This window comes from Narcine bancroftii, chromosome 2, assembly GCF_036971445.1.
Source record: "Narcine bancroftii isolate sNarBan1 chromosome 2, sNarBan1.hap1, whole genome shotgun sequence".
NCBI classification, from domain to species: Eukaryota; Metazoa; Chordata; class Chondrichthyes; order Torpediniformes; family Narcinidae; genus Narcine; species Narcine bancroftii.
Genome location: NC_091470.1, coordinates 84,082,258 through 84,098,538, shown reverse-complemented (window position 1 = coordinate 84,098,538; position 16,281 = coordinate 84,082,258). Strand labels below are relative to the sequence as shown.

The 16,281-nt window shown below is 43.8% G+C and overlaps 1 protein-coding gene across 1 annotated transcript in view; it reads right to left on the bottom strand.

Annotated features, from left to right (window-relative positions):
* Positions 1 to 15,975, bottom strand: part of dnal1 (dynein, axonemal, light chain 1) — a 42,375-nt gene extending 26,400 nt beyond the window's left edge. The window contains exons 1-5 of the mRNA XM_069917309.1: positions 15,917 to 15,975; positions 15,802 to 15,840; positions 8,186 to 8,295; positions 4,761 to 4,816; positions 438 to 493 (exon numbers count right to left, since the gene is read on the bottom strand). Of these exons, the coding sequence (XP_069773410.1) occupies positions 438 to 493; positions 4,761 to 4,816; positions 8,186 to 8,295; positions 15,802 to 15,840; positions 15,917 to 15,919 (264 nt within the window). The 5' untranslated portion in view covers positions 15,920 to 15,975. The remainder of the gene's footprint in view (positions 1 to 437; positions 494 to 4,760; positions 4,817 to 8,185; positions 8,296 to 15,801; positions 15,841 to 15,916) is intronic.
* Positions 15,976 to 16,281: the final 306 nt, after the last annotated feature.

Here is a 16,281-nt window from a genome sequence, read left to right as displayed (position 1 = left end):
TTCTGTCAGAGGGCATATTTATCAACCCTCTGCCCCTTCCCCTATCTCTTAGCTCCTTTCATTTCTTCCCCCTCCCACCAGCATTCACCTGTCACCTGTAAGCCTGTGGTCCTCCCCCGCTTTCCTTTTATTTTCCTTTTTGGGTATTTGCTTGATTTTTGGCATCCCTGAAGGGCTCAGGCCTGAAATGTTGACTGCCTATTGCTTTCCATGAATTATGCATGGCCTGCTGAACTCCTCCAGTTCTCCAGCATCTGCAGACTTCTTGTTGGCCTCCAACAAGTTCCTCGTTATCTTATCTGAAATCAGCAAACTCAGAAATTCAATACCTTTCTGTCCTACAAGATGCAGCACTCTTAACCCAAATTTACTGCACTACTACAGAAATGTTTTAATACTGGAATTTAAAATCAGAGATGAATCTGTTATTAACCTACCAGACCATTCAAATTCTTTATGTTGTTTCTTCCTAGTGATAGAATTTTTAACTTCTCTGGAAAAAAAAGAGAAAAAATTTCACTATTAAACGGCAAATAAAAGTAAACAACAAGAAAACATCAGCATGTCTATAGAGTCATTCCACAGTTTGATGCTTGGGGAATCATGTCCCGCCACTTCACTGTCAACCTACCCTATCATGTAATCTTATGGAATAGGGAGACTCAAAAATCATAAAATCCAATATGAATATCCTCTCAAACCGCTTGAGATAAAGTTTCAGTATTGCTCACACATTTCTAATTTTTTGGCAATATCTACAATTTGTGCATTAAGATGAATTACAAAACATCTATGGGTCCAGCAACACCCAAAATATTGGTCTGAGCATACATACTCCATGAATAATTTGCTTGGTATAGCACTGGAACAATAATCTCTCTTTCTCTCTTCCACTCACACTGAATGGGTAGCAATATGAATATCTTCACCCTTTTGACATCTGCAAATGAATGAACGTCCCTTGATCCACATCAATTATGCATAAAATCTGGCTAATCTGCCCAGATTGCCTGGCTTTTAAATCTGTTACTGAGCAAAATGTTGTGACTCCCAATTGCTGCTCAACTGCAACCTCCACCACAGTGAAGTGTTGGCCCTGGGCTTAACCAATTGACTCCATCTGGGGGCGGCACCAACCATAACAGATTTTCCAACTCTTAGGCTTGCTGTTCTTGCACCAGGTTAAGCTTAGTTCAAGCACTGCTTTATTGCAGATAGAACCTTTTTAATTGTTTTGTCTGGCAATTAAAAAAAACTATACAATATGGTAGAGGACCCTTCCAGCCCATGAAACCAGTGTTGCCCAATTACACTCAATTAACCAACCCACTCCATACATTTTGCAGCGTGACGGGAAACCTGAGCACCCAGGAAAAACCCACGCAGGTCAGGGGAAGAATCTTCAAACTCCTTACAGACTGCCCTGGACTCAAATCCGGGTTGTTGCCGTTGTAATAGTGTTGTGCTATCTGCTGCACTAACTGCCATAAGAAGATGAGGGAAATGGTCACCAACAGAATCATGCAGGCACAGAAGCAGGCCTTCAGCCCAGGTTTATTCTGTCCCTCCACTTGTACTTATTCCATTTCGTCCCCCCCCACTCAGCTTGCAGCATTTTGTGCCATAGTATTTTTGGTGGTCATCTAAATACGTCTTAAATGTTGAGACAGTACCTGCCTCCAGCACCCCTTCAGTCAATGAGATTTTATTGTCAATTGTCATTCATATGTACTGAACAATTTACAGATCCACCAAAATTCAAACTTTCTTACATAATGAGGCCACAGAAAGTAAGATACACCAACTACAATAGTTTTGTTCTTCCTGTTGCTATAAGAAAACATTCTCTGGCACTGTGCCCGATACCATGGTCAAGAGAGAAAGGAGAAATGCAGTGGATATTGGAGATTCCATAGTGAGAGATTCTGCCAGCATGATAGAGATATCCAGATGGTGCATTGCCTCCCAGGTGCTGGGGTGCAGGATGTCTCAGATCAGGTCCAGAATATTGATGGAAGAGGGTGAGCAGCCAGGAGACTTGGTACATGTTGGTACCAATGACATAAACAGAAAAAGCGAGGAGGTCCTGAAGGAAGATTATCGGGTGTTAGGATGAAAATTGAGGACCTCCAGGGTAGCCAACTCAGGATTGCTGCCTGTCCCTCGCTAATGAAGGCAAGAATAGCAGATGAATGCATGGTTAAGAGACTGATGCAGAGGACAGGGTCTCAAATTCTTGGATCATTTGGATCTATTTTGGGGGAGGTATGACCTAATCAAAAAGGATGGGATATACCTGAACTCAATCATCCTGGCAGGGATGTTTGATATAGCTTTTAGGAAAGGTTTAAACTAAGTTGGCAGGGGGAATAGAAAGGTGTTAGGGTCAAGAAAGAGGAAAATAGCAAAAAGTCAAAGATACTGTGCAGCAAAGATGACAAAAAGGACAGGTAAGTGAAAAGACAGGATAATTTGCTGTGCTAAGATATACTGGTTTACAATTACTAGATGACCTGGTGCGCAGCTGGAACAACAATCCACAGTTCTAAAAAGCTAACAAAATACATAAAGACAGCAGCAATCATCAAGGATCCACACCACCCAGGACATGCTCTGTTCTCACTACTGCCATCAGGAAAGAGGTATAGGTGCCACAAGTCTCACACCATCAAGCTTTGGAACACCTGCTACCCTTCCACCATTGGACTCCTCAACAACAAACTCAATCCAAGACTCTTACTTATGCATTTTATTGATTAAAAAAAATTTTTTTCTCTGAATTGCAGTTTGTTTATATTCATTATCTGTTTACGGTTCCTTATTTGTGTCCATGTATACACTGTGAACAATTTTTTTTGCACTACCAATAAGTAATAATTCTGCCTTGCCTACAGAAAAAATCTCCGTGTTGTATGTGATGTCATGCATGTACTCTGACAATAAATCTGAAATTTGACAATTGATGCTCCAAGAGTCATCAAAATATGAAAGATAAAAGTGTAGATCCTTGGGATGACTAGAAAGCTAATTCTGCAGGCATGGAGCATATACACAAGAAATAGCAGCAGGAGAAGACTATCTGGTCCATCAAGCCTCATGGATATTCTGGATCCAGTTGCACCTAGCTGTCTGTTTCCCATATCCATCAATTTCCCTACTATTTAAAAATCTGTGTCTTAAATACATGTAATGATGTAAAAGGCAAGAATTCCACAAATTTGTTAATCTCTGGCAGAAGCAGTTCCTCCTCATCTCTTGCCTTAAACCTACACATCCCCCTCCAAAAAGAGGCAATGTCCCCTCGTTCCAGTCTCACCTCTCACTGGTTACAACCTCCCTGGTTCTATCTTATTTATTCCTTTCATAATTTTATATTTCTGTCAGATTGCCCCTTCATCCTCCTAAACTTCAGTGAGCAGAGGCCCAGGTTACTCATTTGTACTTGGCTAACCTCCTCCTTTCCTGAATCAACCTTGTGAACCTCCTCTGCACTGTCTCCAAAACCAGTATATACTCTCTCCAGTAAAAAGACCAGGAATGCATACAGTACTAGTGCAGCCTCATCAGTACCCTGTACATTTGCAGCAGTGCCTTCCTGCTCTTCAATTCAATCCCTTCAGCATTGAAAGACCACATTCCATTTGCCTCTTGATTACAGGTTCCTGCTGCACCTCCAAACTTTTTGTGATTTGTATCCAAGCACTCCCAGGTCTACTTGCATAACAGCATGCTGTAATTTTTTTAACTATTTAAATAACAGCTCAATTTACTATTTTTCTTTTCAAAATGAATGACCTTGCATTTGCCAATGTTGTACTTCAGCTGCCAAACCTTTGCCCACTCACTTAACCTACATCTCTCTTTAAACTTTCAGACTGCAGAATCTTCACTGCCTCCAAGTGGAAAGAATGGAATTGGACAATAGAAGATTTTAAAGGAAGATGGTCAATTGTATCAAGGGTTGCAGACAAATCAAAAAGCAGAAGAGGGATTTTCATCAACAACTTTGATCTGCTATTTCAATATTGATTGGGGGAGATTCAAGCAAAGTTCTGTGGAAAAAAATATGCTCATCTTAATCTCAGGAACAAGTGCATAACCTCCTCACACTTGTCTTTGGAGGTAAGATATATCCAAAAAAGAGCTTGCAGTTGAAAATAAGGAAAACAATCCATGATCCTAGAGTCTTCAGCAGTATTGTAGATTTTAAAAATGTTGCAGTCCAACATGTTCGATGGCATCCAGTTCTCCATTTCCATTAATCTGTACCCCTTAAAGAATGGGACTGAAGGTGGCACAGGGGTAGCAGCCTTGATTTTTAAAAAAAATTTAATTGGCATTTTATTTCCAGGCTCCCTGAAACTTAACTCTAATTAACAAATGCCTGGTGGGATTTGATCTTAGATTCTCTGAATTATTATTCCAGGTTACATTACCAGGAGAGTGGCATTATCATAAAACTACCATTATATAGTGAATACTTTATTTAATGAATAATTAAGGTAATGGATATGAGAATACACATGTTATTTAAAGATCTTAGAATGCCAAGTTGACTGGCATAAATGGAGTGAATGACTAAATATTTTCTAGCAATTGAACTCTGTGCATAAGTGCAGCTCATTGAGGACAGCAAAAATACAAACACACATTTTTCCCTTTATCTAAAAAACTGTAACTGCTTTAGTTTTAGAATAATAATTGTTGTGAAAGTCAAAACATGAATGATAATAGTGTATTTATAAAAGTCTCACACTTACTCAGTCCATTTAAATTCGCTATTTTTTCAATGCAGTTAGTTGAAAGGGACAATTTTCTGAAAAAACAAAGGAAGGAATATTCATACTTGGAAAACGTTATACATTTCCTTCTTCAACTCATTATTTAAGGTATTGGTATTGTTGGGTAACAAGGATATAGAAAAAGCTCATCAGACCTGGTCTTCCATTCAATACAATCACAACTGATCATCTCAACACCATATACCTGCCCTCTACCCACATCTCTTGATACCTTTTGTGTCTAGAAATCTCTCTCTCTCTTAAATGCATTACCAATTGGTTTCCAATGCTTTCTCAGATTCATCACAAACTAAGCCACGAGTCATAACCATAGATTAGGCACTTTGGACGAACCAAGTTGACATGCTGGAGTAGTTCCATTTGCCTGCATTTGAAATTTCTCCTGCTCTCATGTACCTGCCTATCCAAGCAAACCAAGTAAAACATCCTTCCTATATTCAGTCTGGCCCCAGTATCTTTTATGTTTCAATGAAATCCCCTCTCATTCTTCGAAATGTGAGTGAACACAGGCCTGATCAATCCAATCTCTCTTCAAACAAAGGTCTTTCCTTCCAAGAAACGGAGAACATACATTGCACTTTATGGGACATGTAGCTTTTCTAAGTAGCTCACAGTCTGTAGTTATGATCTCACCAAGGCCCTTTATAATCACAATAAGATCGTGTAATCAAAACCTCTTGAACCATGTTTATTTTCAGTCCTTTATGTACAAGCATCCCCAGTTCTTTTTGTACATTGACATTTCCCAACCTATCCAGCTATTATTTTGTTTAAACAACATCCACTCTTTATGTTCTATCTGCTGGGTGGATTACTTCATATACACTCAATCTGCCATTCCAAGTCACTTTGAAGACTTGGAATGCTCTCCTCACAACTCATACAATTTTACGTCTTCAACAAACATACAAATATTACACGCAAACAACAAACTGCTGGAGGAATTCAGTGGATCAGACATGAGCTATGGGTCAGAGCCCTTTATCAAGACTGATAAAGAGATTATTTGAATTTGAATAAAGGGCCAGAATATTGACTGACCATTTCTACCCATGAATGCTGTCTGACTCATTGAGTTTCTCCACCAATTCATTGTTTGTTCAAGATTCTAGTACCTGCAATATTTGTGTTTCTCTTTAGAAATATTACGTTTGATTCCATCCCTGATGGAATGCATAGCTAGGACTCATTTATTGATCCCCAGTCACTGGCTTCCACTCTGATAGGTCAAATTTTCCTGTTTCCTGTCCATCAACAAGTTTTCAGTCTGTAACATTAATTACCATATATGTCAGCATACAATACGGAGTTTGAACCTTAAAAATATCACCTCAAAACCATGGATCATCTTGTACAATTAGTATAAAATTCAAACCTTAATATCCTGTGATTTAGTGTCCCCCCATGGGGATGGAGAACAGCATAAAACACTTGCATGACTCCTACAGTCCTACCACTAAATATTTTTCTACTGAAATTTACATTTGGAAAGTTGGATTAATAGTAATGTTATATTAAAACAATAAAAAGATTATAAACCTGTCTAACATTCCTTAAAATAACACAACAAACAAAGCTAACAGTCGCCATTTGCAACAGCTGATAGGGTGTTTTGGAAAGGCTCAAGTTTTCTCTCCTTCAAAAACTGCAGCACTCTCTGGATGAACATTAATCTCCAGCGACATTTCTAATATATTACAGTATAACATTATCCTTAAGTAAATCAATTTCAAGTAAATGGTAAAATTATACTCGACACTATGTTGGTTCCTGTAAAAAAAAAACGACGTCTAAGTGACATCACTAGTATTTACGTTACACCAGCTGGTAGGTAATTGACAGTATTTTGCCATTACTTGAAATGAATTGGCTACATTTTAAATAACCAAGATTGTGTTGCTTATTAGTGTGCTTTACAGCATCAGTTCACTGGTCAGTGGTTGGTAAAGGCAGTAAGTGCCAGATTTGGGGTAGTCTTATACAGTGAGTATAGCTTAAAACCTACATTTTATGTGGAAATTCTAGGGGTCGCCTTATATGCTGACATATACAGTACCCCATACCCTGTATGCTTTACATTTACACACAAAGCACTTATCTGATACTCTTGGAGAAAATGAAGATTTATGGTTTAGTTCTCTTTAATCTCTCATACAGAAGACAGAACCTATAGAATATCAGGCTAGAGTCTTTCAAGTTTCTGTACCAGAACCCATGATCCTTCTGACTCAGAATCAAGAAAGCTATTATCAAGCTACAGCTAATGCCATATTTGCAAAAGATGTTCTACTTTAGTTAGAAGCAAGACAAATACAATAGTAGAATATGTCCAATTATGTTGAGAAGTATCAAGTGACTGGAATAGAATGCATTCCACTGAACAATAACATCCTTTATACCCACATTCGTAAAAAATTTAATCATCTTTGACATGTGCTGAAAACAATTAGTAAATCATTGTTTAATGGCATTTTCCTTAAATCCTATAGGCAATGGTGAGGTATAGTGATTTGAACAGGATTGATAGCATCTTAGAAAGGGTGATAATGTTTTTGGAAGCATTTCAAAAAAAGTTAATGAGTAATAAATAGTTGCCTTGTGAGGAAAGATAGGAAAAGCTAAGCTACTATTCTCTGAAATTTAAATGATTGAAACAACTAGGATCCTGAGGGATATTTTCACTTATGGAAAACTTTATAACTAGGGTTCATAGTTTGAAAATAAGGGTCACTTATTAAACCCAGAATAAGAAGTTTTATTTTCCACCAGTGTCTTTGGAATTAAAGTGGAAGCAGAGGCTTTGAATACATATCAAGGCAGAGACAGGGTGATTCTTAATAAAGTGATGAATGATTACTTCAGGAAAACAGGAATGCAAACATGAAGTTACAACCAATGCAGCAAGCAGCTTGAGTGCCAAGTGGCCTACTCTTGTTCTAAAATTCTGTTATTTGTCTGAAGGGATTAAGAGAAGAAAAAAATGCTGTGAACTTTGAAAAAAAAGAGATGAAATGCAATTAAAATGATGTCCATAACCATCAAACAAATGTTCCAATGAATGCAGGTTGAAGCATAACGTCTATAGCTTCCTCATCTCACATTAAGAAGTGTTACTTCTGATGGAGGGTGGGACTGAAGTAACTAAGATTCCTGCCCCATTGCCAGTGAAGAGTACATGGACATTGACACTGAAGGGGCACATTTCCAGCGATAAGGCTCAGACCATTTAGACAAGACACAAAATGTCAGAGGAGCCACATTTGAACATGTCAAGAGCAAGAGAAGGCGAAACCTTGAAAACCTTGTGGTTTTCAGTTTAAAAACATTTTAAGTCTAATGGGAGCAAAAAATAAACACTCAAGGTTCAATCTAGAAAATCTTACTCGCAATTAATGAGTGTAGAAAGGGAGGCATCCATCTTTTCAATTGGAGGAACCTGGCCATACAACTTCACCTCCAATGCTTCAGCTGCTTTCTCACCTGATTTTTCTTCCTGGAAAAAAAATCATCTTTTTTCAACCTTTTAATCATTTCTATCTGAGAGACAAATAGTTTATGCCCCAATTTCTTCTTCTGTTATTAAGTCCCTCCAAGGCCTTGCCACAGATGTCACAACTAAGCACTACATGTCTAAGCATTACAAATCTTAGACATCAGTTCCCTTCGGTTGTTGACTTTTATTAAGACTATCAATAGATCCACATGGAAATAGATTTACTGTATCTCAATAGAAAGCCTGACAATTCAGCAATTAAGCCACCCAGCTAATTGAGATGAAATAAGTATGTCCAAGATTTACTATCATTATGCCCTTAAAAACAATAGCCAAGATGCAATCATGGAGCTTAATTTAAATTCAGAAGTGAATTGGGATGAGAATGGCCGGATTTGGCAAGAAATGAAATCTCTTTAGTGTTGAATATAATGATCAGGTCCTCTCCAGTGTCAGGCTAGTCCTCCAGGCCCCTGAAATGCTGATCATCCTAATCTTGTCTTTGGGTACCCTATGCATTCAGTCATGGATCTTGAGCAGCCCCCTATCAGACCCATTTTTGGGTCTAACCTGAGGTTGGCTTGTTCTCTGGAGTCTCACCACCTCACAAATGCAGATGCCCATCAGTTTATGATCTTGTATGGCAAGTCTTTATCATTTGCTCTGTTCTTGGTCGGGATACTGCCTTAGGACCCAATTTCTGACACACCCCTCTTCCAGAGCTGTCTTTTTTGCTAAAGTGCCCTTCCTCTTGTTCTTACTCTTCAGCAATGAGTACAGCCAAGTCTCTTGGCTTAAACAAAACCAGCTAGAGTACTAACAAAAATTCAAACACAAATAGAAGCTCAGCTCAAGATACTTGGATTGGCAGAGGTAAGGGAACCTCAGAAAGGAGGCAGAGTGGAAAAATTGGGATTTATTTGGAAGCCTGGAAGCAGAGGAAGAAGTTTGAAAAGCACTGTATTGCACACTTAGTTTACATTTCTCTCTTTTGTATACACATCTTTTTCTGGAGTACAGTTTACAGTTACTGAAAAATAGAAATTCTGCCTTGCCTGCAGGAAAAAGAATCTCAGGGTTGTATGTGATGTCATGCAAGTCTTCTGATAATGAATGTGAACTTTGAAAAGTAGAGGAAACAAAAACTGTGGAGGAGGAGAAAAGATTTTGGCACTCCTGAAGGAGTCTAGGAAAAATGACAACAAATTGAGGGTACAAATAGAATTATTGAAATATGGTTAAAGGTGGGCATCAGTGGCAACTATACATTTCTGGATACAAGGTCTTCAGACAAGAAAGACAGGGGTAAAACAGAAGGTGGTGTAGCAGTATTGGCTAATGAAACAATTATAGCTGTGAAGAGGATCATGCACTGAAGAAGATCAACAAATTAGATCATGTGGTGGAGCAAGAGCATATTGAAGACCCTAAAATAGAGGGAGATGGAACAAATGTTTAAGCAAATTCTGGGAAGTCAGGGCATTAAATAAGAAACAGAAAATGTTGGAAATATTCAGTAGACAAGGTAGCATATCTGTGAAAAGAAAAAAAGAATTAACATTTCAGGTTGATGCTCTTCCATTACAACTAAGTAATGAATGATATGCATTTTAAATTGCAAAGAATGGAAGAGATTGATATTCAAGAATGGGAAAAAAAAATGGGAGAATGAATCAAAATCCTCTGAAGCACAGTGGGAGATGTAGTAAAGAAAGCTGTGGAAATCTGGGAACTTGAAAATGGTAGGGAAGAGTCAGATGTGGATAAGCAGAAGTGAAAGCAGAGTAGAATCAGGATTTGTTGTTATGAAATTCAGTGTTTTGTAGCAGCATCAAAGTGCAAACATACATATTATAACCATCTTACAACATTACTATAAACAATAAAAATAATGCAGGAAAAATAAAGCAATGTCTTTGGTTCACTGATTATTCAAGAATCTGATGGCAACGGGAAAGAAGCTGTCCTTGTGCCGCTAAGTGCTCGTCTTTAGGCTCCTGTACCTCCTTTCTGATGGTGGGGGTCTTTGAAGGAGTGGTCTGGTGCCTGTGATGTCGCAGGCCAAGTTAACAACCCTCTGGAGTTTATTCTTGTCCTGGGAGTTGGCACCTCCATATCAGGCAGTGATCCAACCAGCCAGAATGCTCTCCACAGCACACCTGTAGATGTTTTTGAGAGTCTTTGGTGACATGCCGAACTGCCTTAGACCCAAAGTATTGCCGCTGGCGAGCCTTATTTGTGATTGCATCAACATGGAGGCTCCAGGACAGGCTTGGAGATGTTGACACCCAGGAATTTGACCCTCACCTCTACTGAAACCTCGATGAGGACTGGGTCATGTTTCCCTGACTTCTTTCTGAAGTCCACAATTATCTTCTTGGCTTTGCTGACTTTGAGGGCAAAATTACTGTCATTACACGAGCTATCTCCCTCCTGTTCGCTTCCTCATTGCCATTTGTGATCTGTTAACAACTGTGGTATCATTAGTAAACTTATAGATGGCATTGGAATTGTACCTGGCCACACAGTCATGGGTGTATAATGAGTAGAGCAGTGGGCTAAACCCGCATCCTTGGGGTGCTCCTGTGTTGATAATCAGTGAGGAGATGACGTTATTTCCAATTCGTACTGACTGTGGTCTTCCAATGAGAAAGTCAAGGATCCAGTTGCAGAATGGGGTACAAGGCCTAGCTTCTTAACCAGCACTGAGGAAATAATGGTATTGAAGGCTAAGTTGTAGTCGACGAAGAGCAGCTGTATGTATGAATTGCTGTTTTTTTAGGTGATCCAGAGCTGAGTGGAGCTTAAGGTATGTGACTTCCCACCTTGAGTTCTGTACCAGAGTAGGAAGCAAATATAAACATCATTGTACTAAAAAGAAAACTGAAGGAGAGAATCTATGAGGCCTAATTCAAAAACTGTCACACATTTCCCACAAAGCGACGTGCATAGCAAGTTCCTATCATCATACCTCTGATTTGAGTTTTAAAATTGTAAAGCACAGAAATGTATACAAATATACAGGAGATTTGCCAGGATAATGTCAGGCCTAGAGAATCATTGTTATAGTGAGAGTCAATCTAGGTTGGAGTTATTTTCTTTGGAAATATAGGAGTAGGCGGAAAGATTTAATTTAGGTGAATAATCAGGTAAGACTGGCAACAAAGGGAATCCAGAAATATTCTGCAAACACAAACATGAATAACATGCTGTTTTCCTACCTGTCTTTTCTCAATCCCATTTCTTGGGAAAAGGATTGAAGATGGGGAGGAATTATACGGGTATGCTCAAGTTCACAAGGGAACACGGGTTTGTTACCTACAAAGTGGGTAGAATACTGCTGCACACAGGTCTAACACTGTATAGCAAGGGTACACAATGCTAAGATGCACAATTCTGTCATGTGCATAGCAGACACAAACCTATCATGCAAATATAGTAATAGTGGCGAGATTAGATTTAGAGTTATTGTCAGAGTACATACAGTGCCCTCCATAAAATTTGGGACCAAGGCACTTTTTTTTCTTTATTTGCCCCTGTGCTCCAGTTTTAAATTTGTAATCAAACAATTTGCATGTAAATAAAATGCGCATTCCAGATTTTCATCAAGGTTATTTGTATACACTTTGGTTTGACCATGTAGAAATTACTGCACTTTTGATACATAGTCCCCTCATTTCAGGGCACCAAGTTTGGGACATTTGACTTTACAGGTGTTTGTGATTACTCAAATATGTTTAATTGCTTCATTGGTGCAGGTATAGGCTCGGCTTGCTTCTAAGTTTTTGATAACCTTTGGAGTCTGTAGTTGCTATTTTTCAACACGAGGACCAGAGTTCGGAACATCATTAAGAAGAAAGATGCAAATCACGAGTAAGCCACAGAAAGGATAGCGAGATTATAGTTTGCCAAGTATTTAAAAGAGCCTGCAGAATTCTGGAAAAAATATCTTGTGAACAGATGAGACCAAGATTAACCTGTATCAGAGTGATGGCAAGAGCAAACTGTGGAGGTGTAAAGGAATTGCCCAAGATCCAAAGCATGCCACCTTTGCCATCTTGCAATGTAGCCTCTGTATTAATGTTCATGAAAGCTACCGCAGACAGTAGTTATTGACGTATCCACACCTGCTTCCCAACAAGTGTTTCTGATCTGTCAGACATATGTTTAATGTTTTTTCTTCATTCTGATGAGAATTTTTCTGTCATCAGCAAAGGAGATCTTCCTTGGAATATCAGTCCCTTTACGATTACTGAGCTCACCAGTACGCTCTTTCTTCTTAATGATGTTCCAAATTATTGGTTTTAGTAATACTAAAAGTTTGGGTGATATCTCTTAGTGCTTTATTCTTGTTTTCAGCCTCATAATGGTTTCTTTGACTTTCATTGTGATTACTCAGAGGACCAGAGTTGTGCCAAACTTCTGTGAAGTCAAATGTTTCAAACGTTATGGTGCCCTGAAATGAGTGAACTCTGTACAAAGAGTGCTGTAATTTCTACCTGGTCAAACCAAAATGTATACAAATTACCTTGAATAAAATTTGGAATGTGCACTTTAATTACATACGAATTGTTTGATTACAAACTTAAAACTGTGGAGCCACAGGGAGAAATTAAGGAAAAAAGTGTCTGTCCCAAACATTATAGAGGCCACTGAACATGACATCACATACAACCTTGAGATTCTTTTTATATATAGGTTTATGGGTCCTATAGATATAGCTATAGATCTATCACTAAGGAACTCAATTACAGTATGTTACCATACAACTCAAGATACAGTATCAGTAATCATGGTATACGGATGACTTAAAACTTCAATAAAACTTCAAAGATCTGATGCAGACACTTTGGGTTGCAAGATTCTTAGGATTAGCAGGGCTGCCCCAATCATCCTCAGATTTCATTCTGGATAAAGGCAGTAATGTGTATACGACCTTGAGGGATTTTCTAGTTAAGCTGTTGCTGCATAGGCCAGCAGTTATTGAGGATGAACAGGGGCAAATGGATCTAGTTTCCTAACTCAGGAGTGGGAAAAATTTTGGGCTTAGAATGGCAGATGTGAACAGCCTGCTTTTTACAAGTAACTCTGAAGTCTTGTATATTTTTGTTGAGTGGTCAAGACTTTTGATTCAGAATTTTCTCTTAATTTGCATTGATCAGTACAGCACAGGCCCTTTGGCCCACAATGCTGTGCCGACCCTTTGAAACCCACCCCACAATCAATCTATTCCTTCTCTCCCTCACATCCCACAACCTATTTTTCTAACATCCACATGCCAAAACAAGGATGTTATAAACACTTCTATTGTACCAGCTTTCACAATCCAGATACCCACCACCTACATCTCACCTCAACTTTCCTCCACTTATCTTAAACTGTTATCAATGTTTTGACCATTACCACCCTGTCGAAAGATGCTGGTTGTCCACTTTGCCTCTCATAATCTTAAATTTAAATTTAAAGACACAGCATGGTAACAGGCCCTTCCAGACCATGAGCCTGTATCATCCAATTACACCCATGAGACCACATGAGGGCACCAGGGATGGAGTGGGGGAGGGCAGGGGATGCTGGGGACCAGGGGTGGGAATGGTGGTGTGGGGAGGGGGGTCAGGGAGGAAGGCAGGGCTTTTTGAGGAGGGGTGCTGGGGATGGGGAGGGGAGAGAGGGCAGAGGGTGCTGGGGACGTGGTGGGGGGAGGGCAGAGGGCGGCGGGGACGTGGTAGGGGAGGGCAGAGGGCGGCGGGGACGTGGTAGGGGAGGGGAGAGGGCGGCGGGGACGTGGTAGGGGAGGGCAGAGGGCGCCGGGGACGTGGTAGGGGAGGGCAGAGGGCGCCGGGGACGTGGTAGGGGAGGGCAGAGGGCGCCGGGGACGTGGTAGGGGAGGGCAGAGGGCGCCGGGGACGTGGTAGGGGAGGGCAGAGGGCGCCGGGGACGTGGTAGGGGAGGGCAGAGGGCGCCGGGGACGTGGTAGGGGAGGGCAGAGGGCGGCGGGGACGTGGTAGGGGAGGGCAGAGGGCGCCGGGGACGTGGTAGGGGAGGGCAGAGGGCGCCGGGGACGTGGTAGGGGAGGGCAGAGGGCGCCGGGGACGTGGTAGGGGAGGGCAGAGGGCGCCGGGGACGTGGTAGGGGAGGGCAGAGGGCGCCGGGGACGTGGTAGGGGAGGGCAGAGGGCGCCGGGGACATGGGGGGGAGGGCAAAGGGTGCCGAGGTAGGGGGGGAAGGGCAGAGAGGGTGCTGAGGACAGAGAGGGCAGAGGGTGCCGGGGATGGGGTGGGGGGGGGGGGAGAGGGCAGAGGGCGCCGGGGACGGGGTGGGGGGGTGAGAGGGCAGAGGGCGCCGGGGACGGGGTGGGGGGGGGGGGAGAGGGCAGAGGGCGGCGGGGACGTGGTAGGGGAGGGCAGAGGGCGCCGGGGACGTGGTAGGGGAGGGCAGAGGGCGCCGGGGACGTGGTAGGGGAGGGCAGAGGGCGCCGGGGACGTGGTAGGGGAGGGCAGAGGGCGCCGGGGACATGGGGGGGAGGGCAAAGTGTGCCGAGGTAGGGGGGAAGGGCAGAGAGGGTGCTGAGGACAGAGAGGGCAGAGGGTGCCGGGGATGGGGTGGGGGGGGGGGGAGAGGGCAGAGGGCGCCGGGGACGGGGTGGGGGGGTGAGAGGGCAGAGGGCGCCGGGGACGGGGGGGGGGGGAAGAGGGCAGAGGGCGCCGAGGATGGGGTGGGGGGGGGGAGAGGGCAGAGGGCGCCGGGGACGGGGTGGGGGGGGGGAGAGGGCAGAGGGCGCCGGGGACGGGGTGGGGGGGGGAGAGGGCAGAGGGCGCCGGGGACGGGGTGGGGGGGGGGAGAGGGCAGAGGGCGCCGGGGACGGGGTGGGGGGGAGGGCAGAGGGCGCCGGGGACGGGGTGGGGGGGAGGGCAGAGGGCGCCGGGGACGGGGTGGGGGGGAGGGCAGAGGGCGCCGGGGACGGGGTGGGGGGGAGGGCAGAGGGCGCCGGGGACGGGGTGGGGGGGAGGGCAGAGGGCGCCGGGGACGGGGTGGGGAGGAGGGCAGAGGGCGCCGGGGACGGGGTGGGGAGGGGGAGGGAAAGGGCAGAAGGCGCCGGGGACAGGATGGGGGGGGGGGGGGGGAGGGCAGAGGGCGCCGGGGACAGGATGGGGGGGGGGAGGGCAGAGGGCGCCGGGGACAGGGTGGGGGGGGGAGGGCAGAGGGCGCCGGGGACGGGGTGGGGAAGGGGAGGGCATAGGGAGCCGGGGACGGGATGAGGGGGGGGGGGGGGTGGAGGGCAGAGGGAGCCGGGGACGGGGTTGGGGAGAGGAAACAGGAGGCGCAGAGACAGGGGGTGGGGGGTGGTGGAGGCCAGGGGGCGTCGGGGACGGAGGGCAGGGGCTGTCACATTTGTGGTGGTCAGGGGGCGGTGAGGAGACCTGAGAACGGGAAGGATCAGCGACTCCAGGTCTCAGGGGTTGATCCGGGAGCGGTGGAGGCGGGGATCGGATGCCTATTACTCACCCACTTGGCCAAAGCCTCTTTAATGGTCGTCGCTTTAGCCTGGAAAAGAAGAGAGGAGAGCCGACATTATAACTGAAGAGCGAGCGAACGCGGAGGCCGCGGTCCGGACACTCACCATCCTCTGCTGTGGTTGCTAGGCACACTGATGCCACGCGCATGCGCGGCTGGCAGGGTCGGGCGAAGATCGCGCGGGACGCCCGTGGGCCTCTGCGAGTCGCCCGTCACTGCCCGAGCAGTGTGTCGAAGGCCGTTCAGCCCAACGCACCCGTGACCGCGCTTTCAGGTGAAAGAAAGCCTGGCTTTTCTGCAGAATATTCCGGAATTTCTCAGCCTCTGAAATGTTCAGGATGGGAAATAAACCGACTCTCACAAACAATAATTTGGTAACAACCAGAGGATCCTTCTTTTGTGGGCACTTGATTGTGGGGATGACCGCTTGCTCTGGTCAAATTAATGTCATGGTGCCTTTTATACATCATC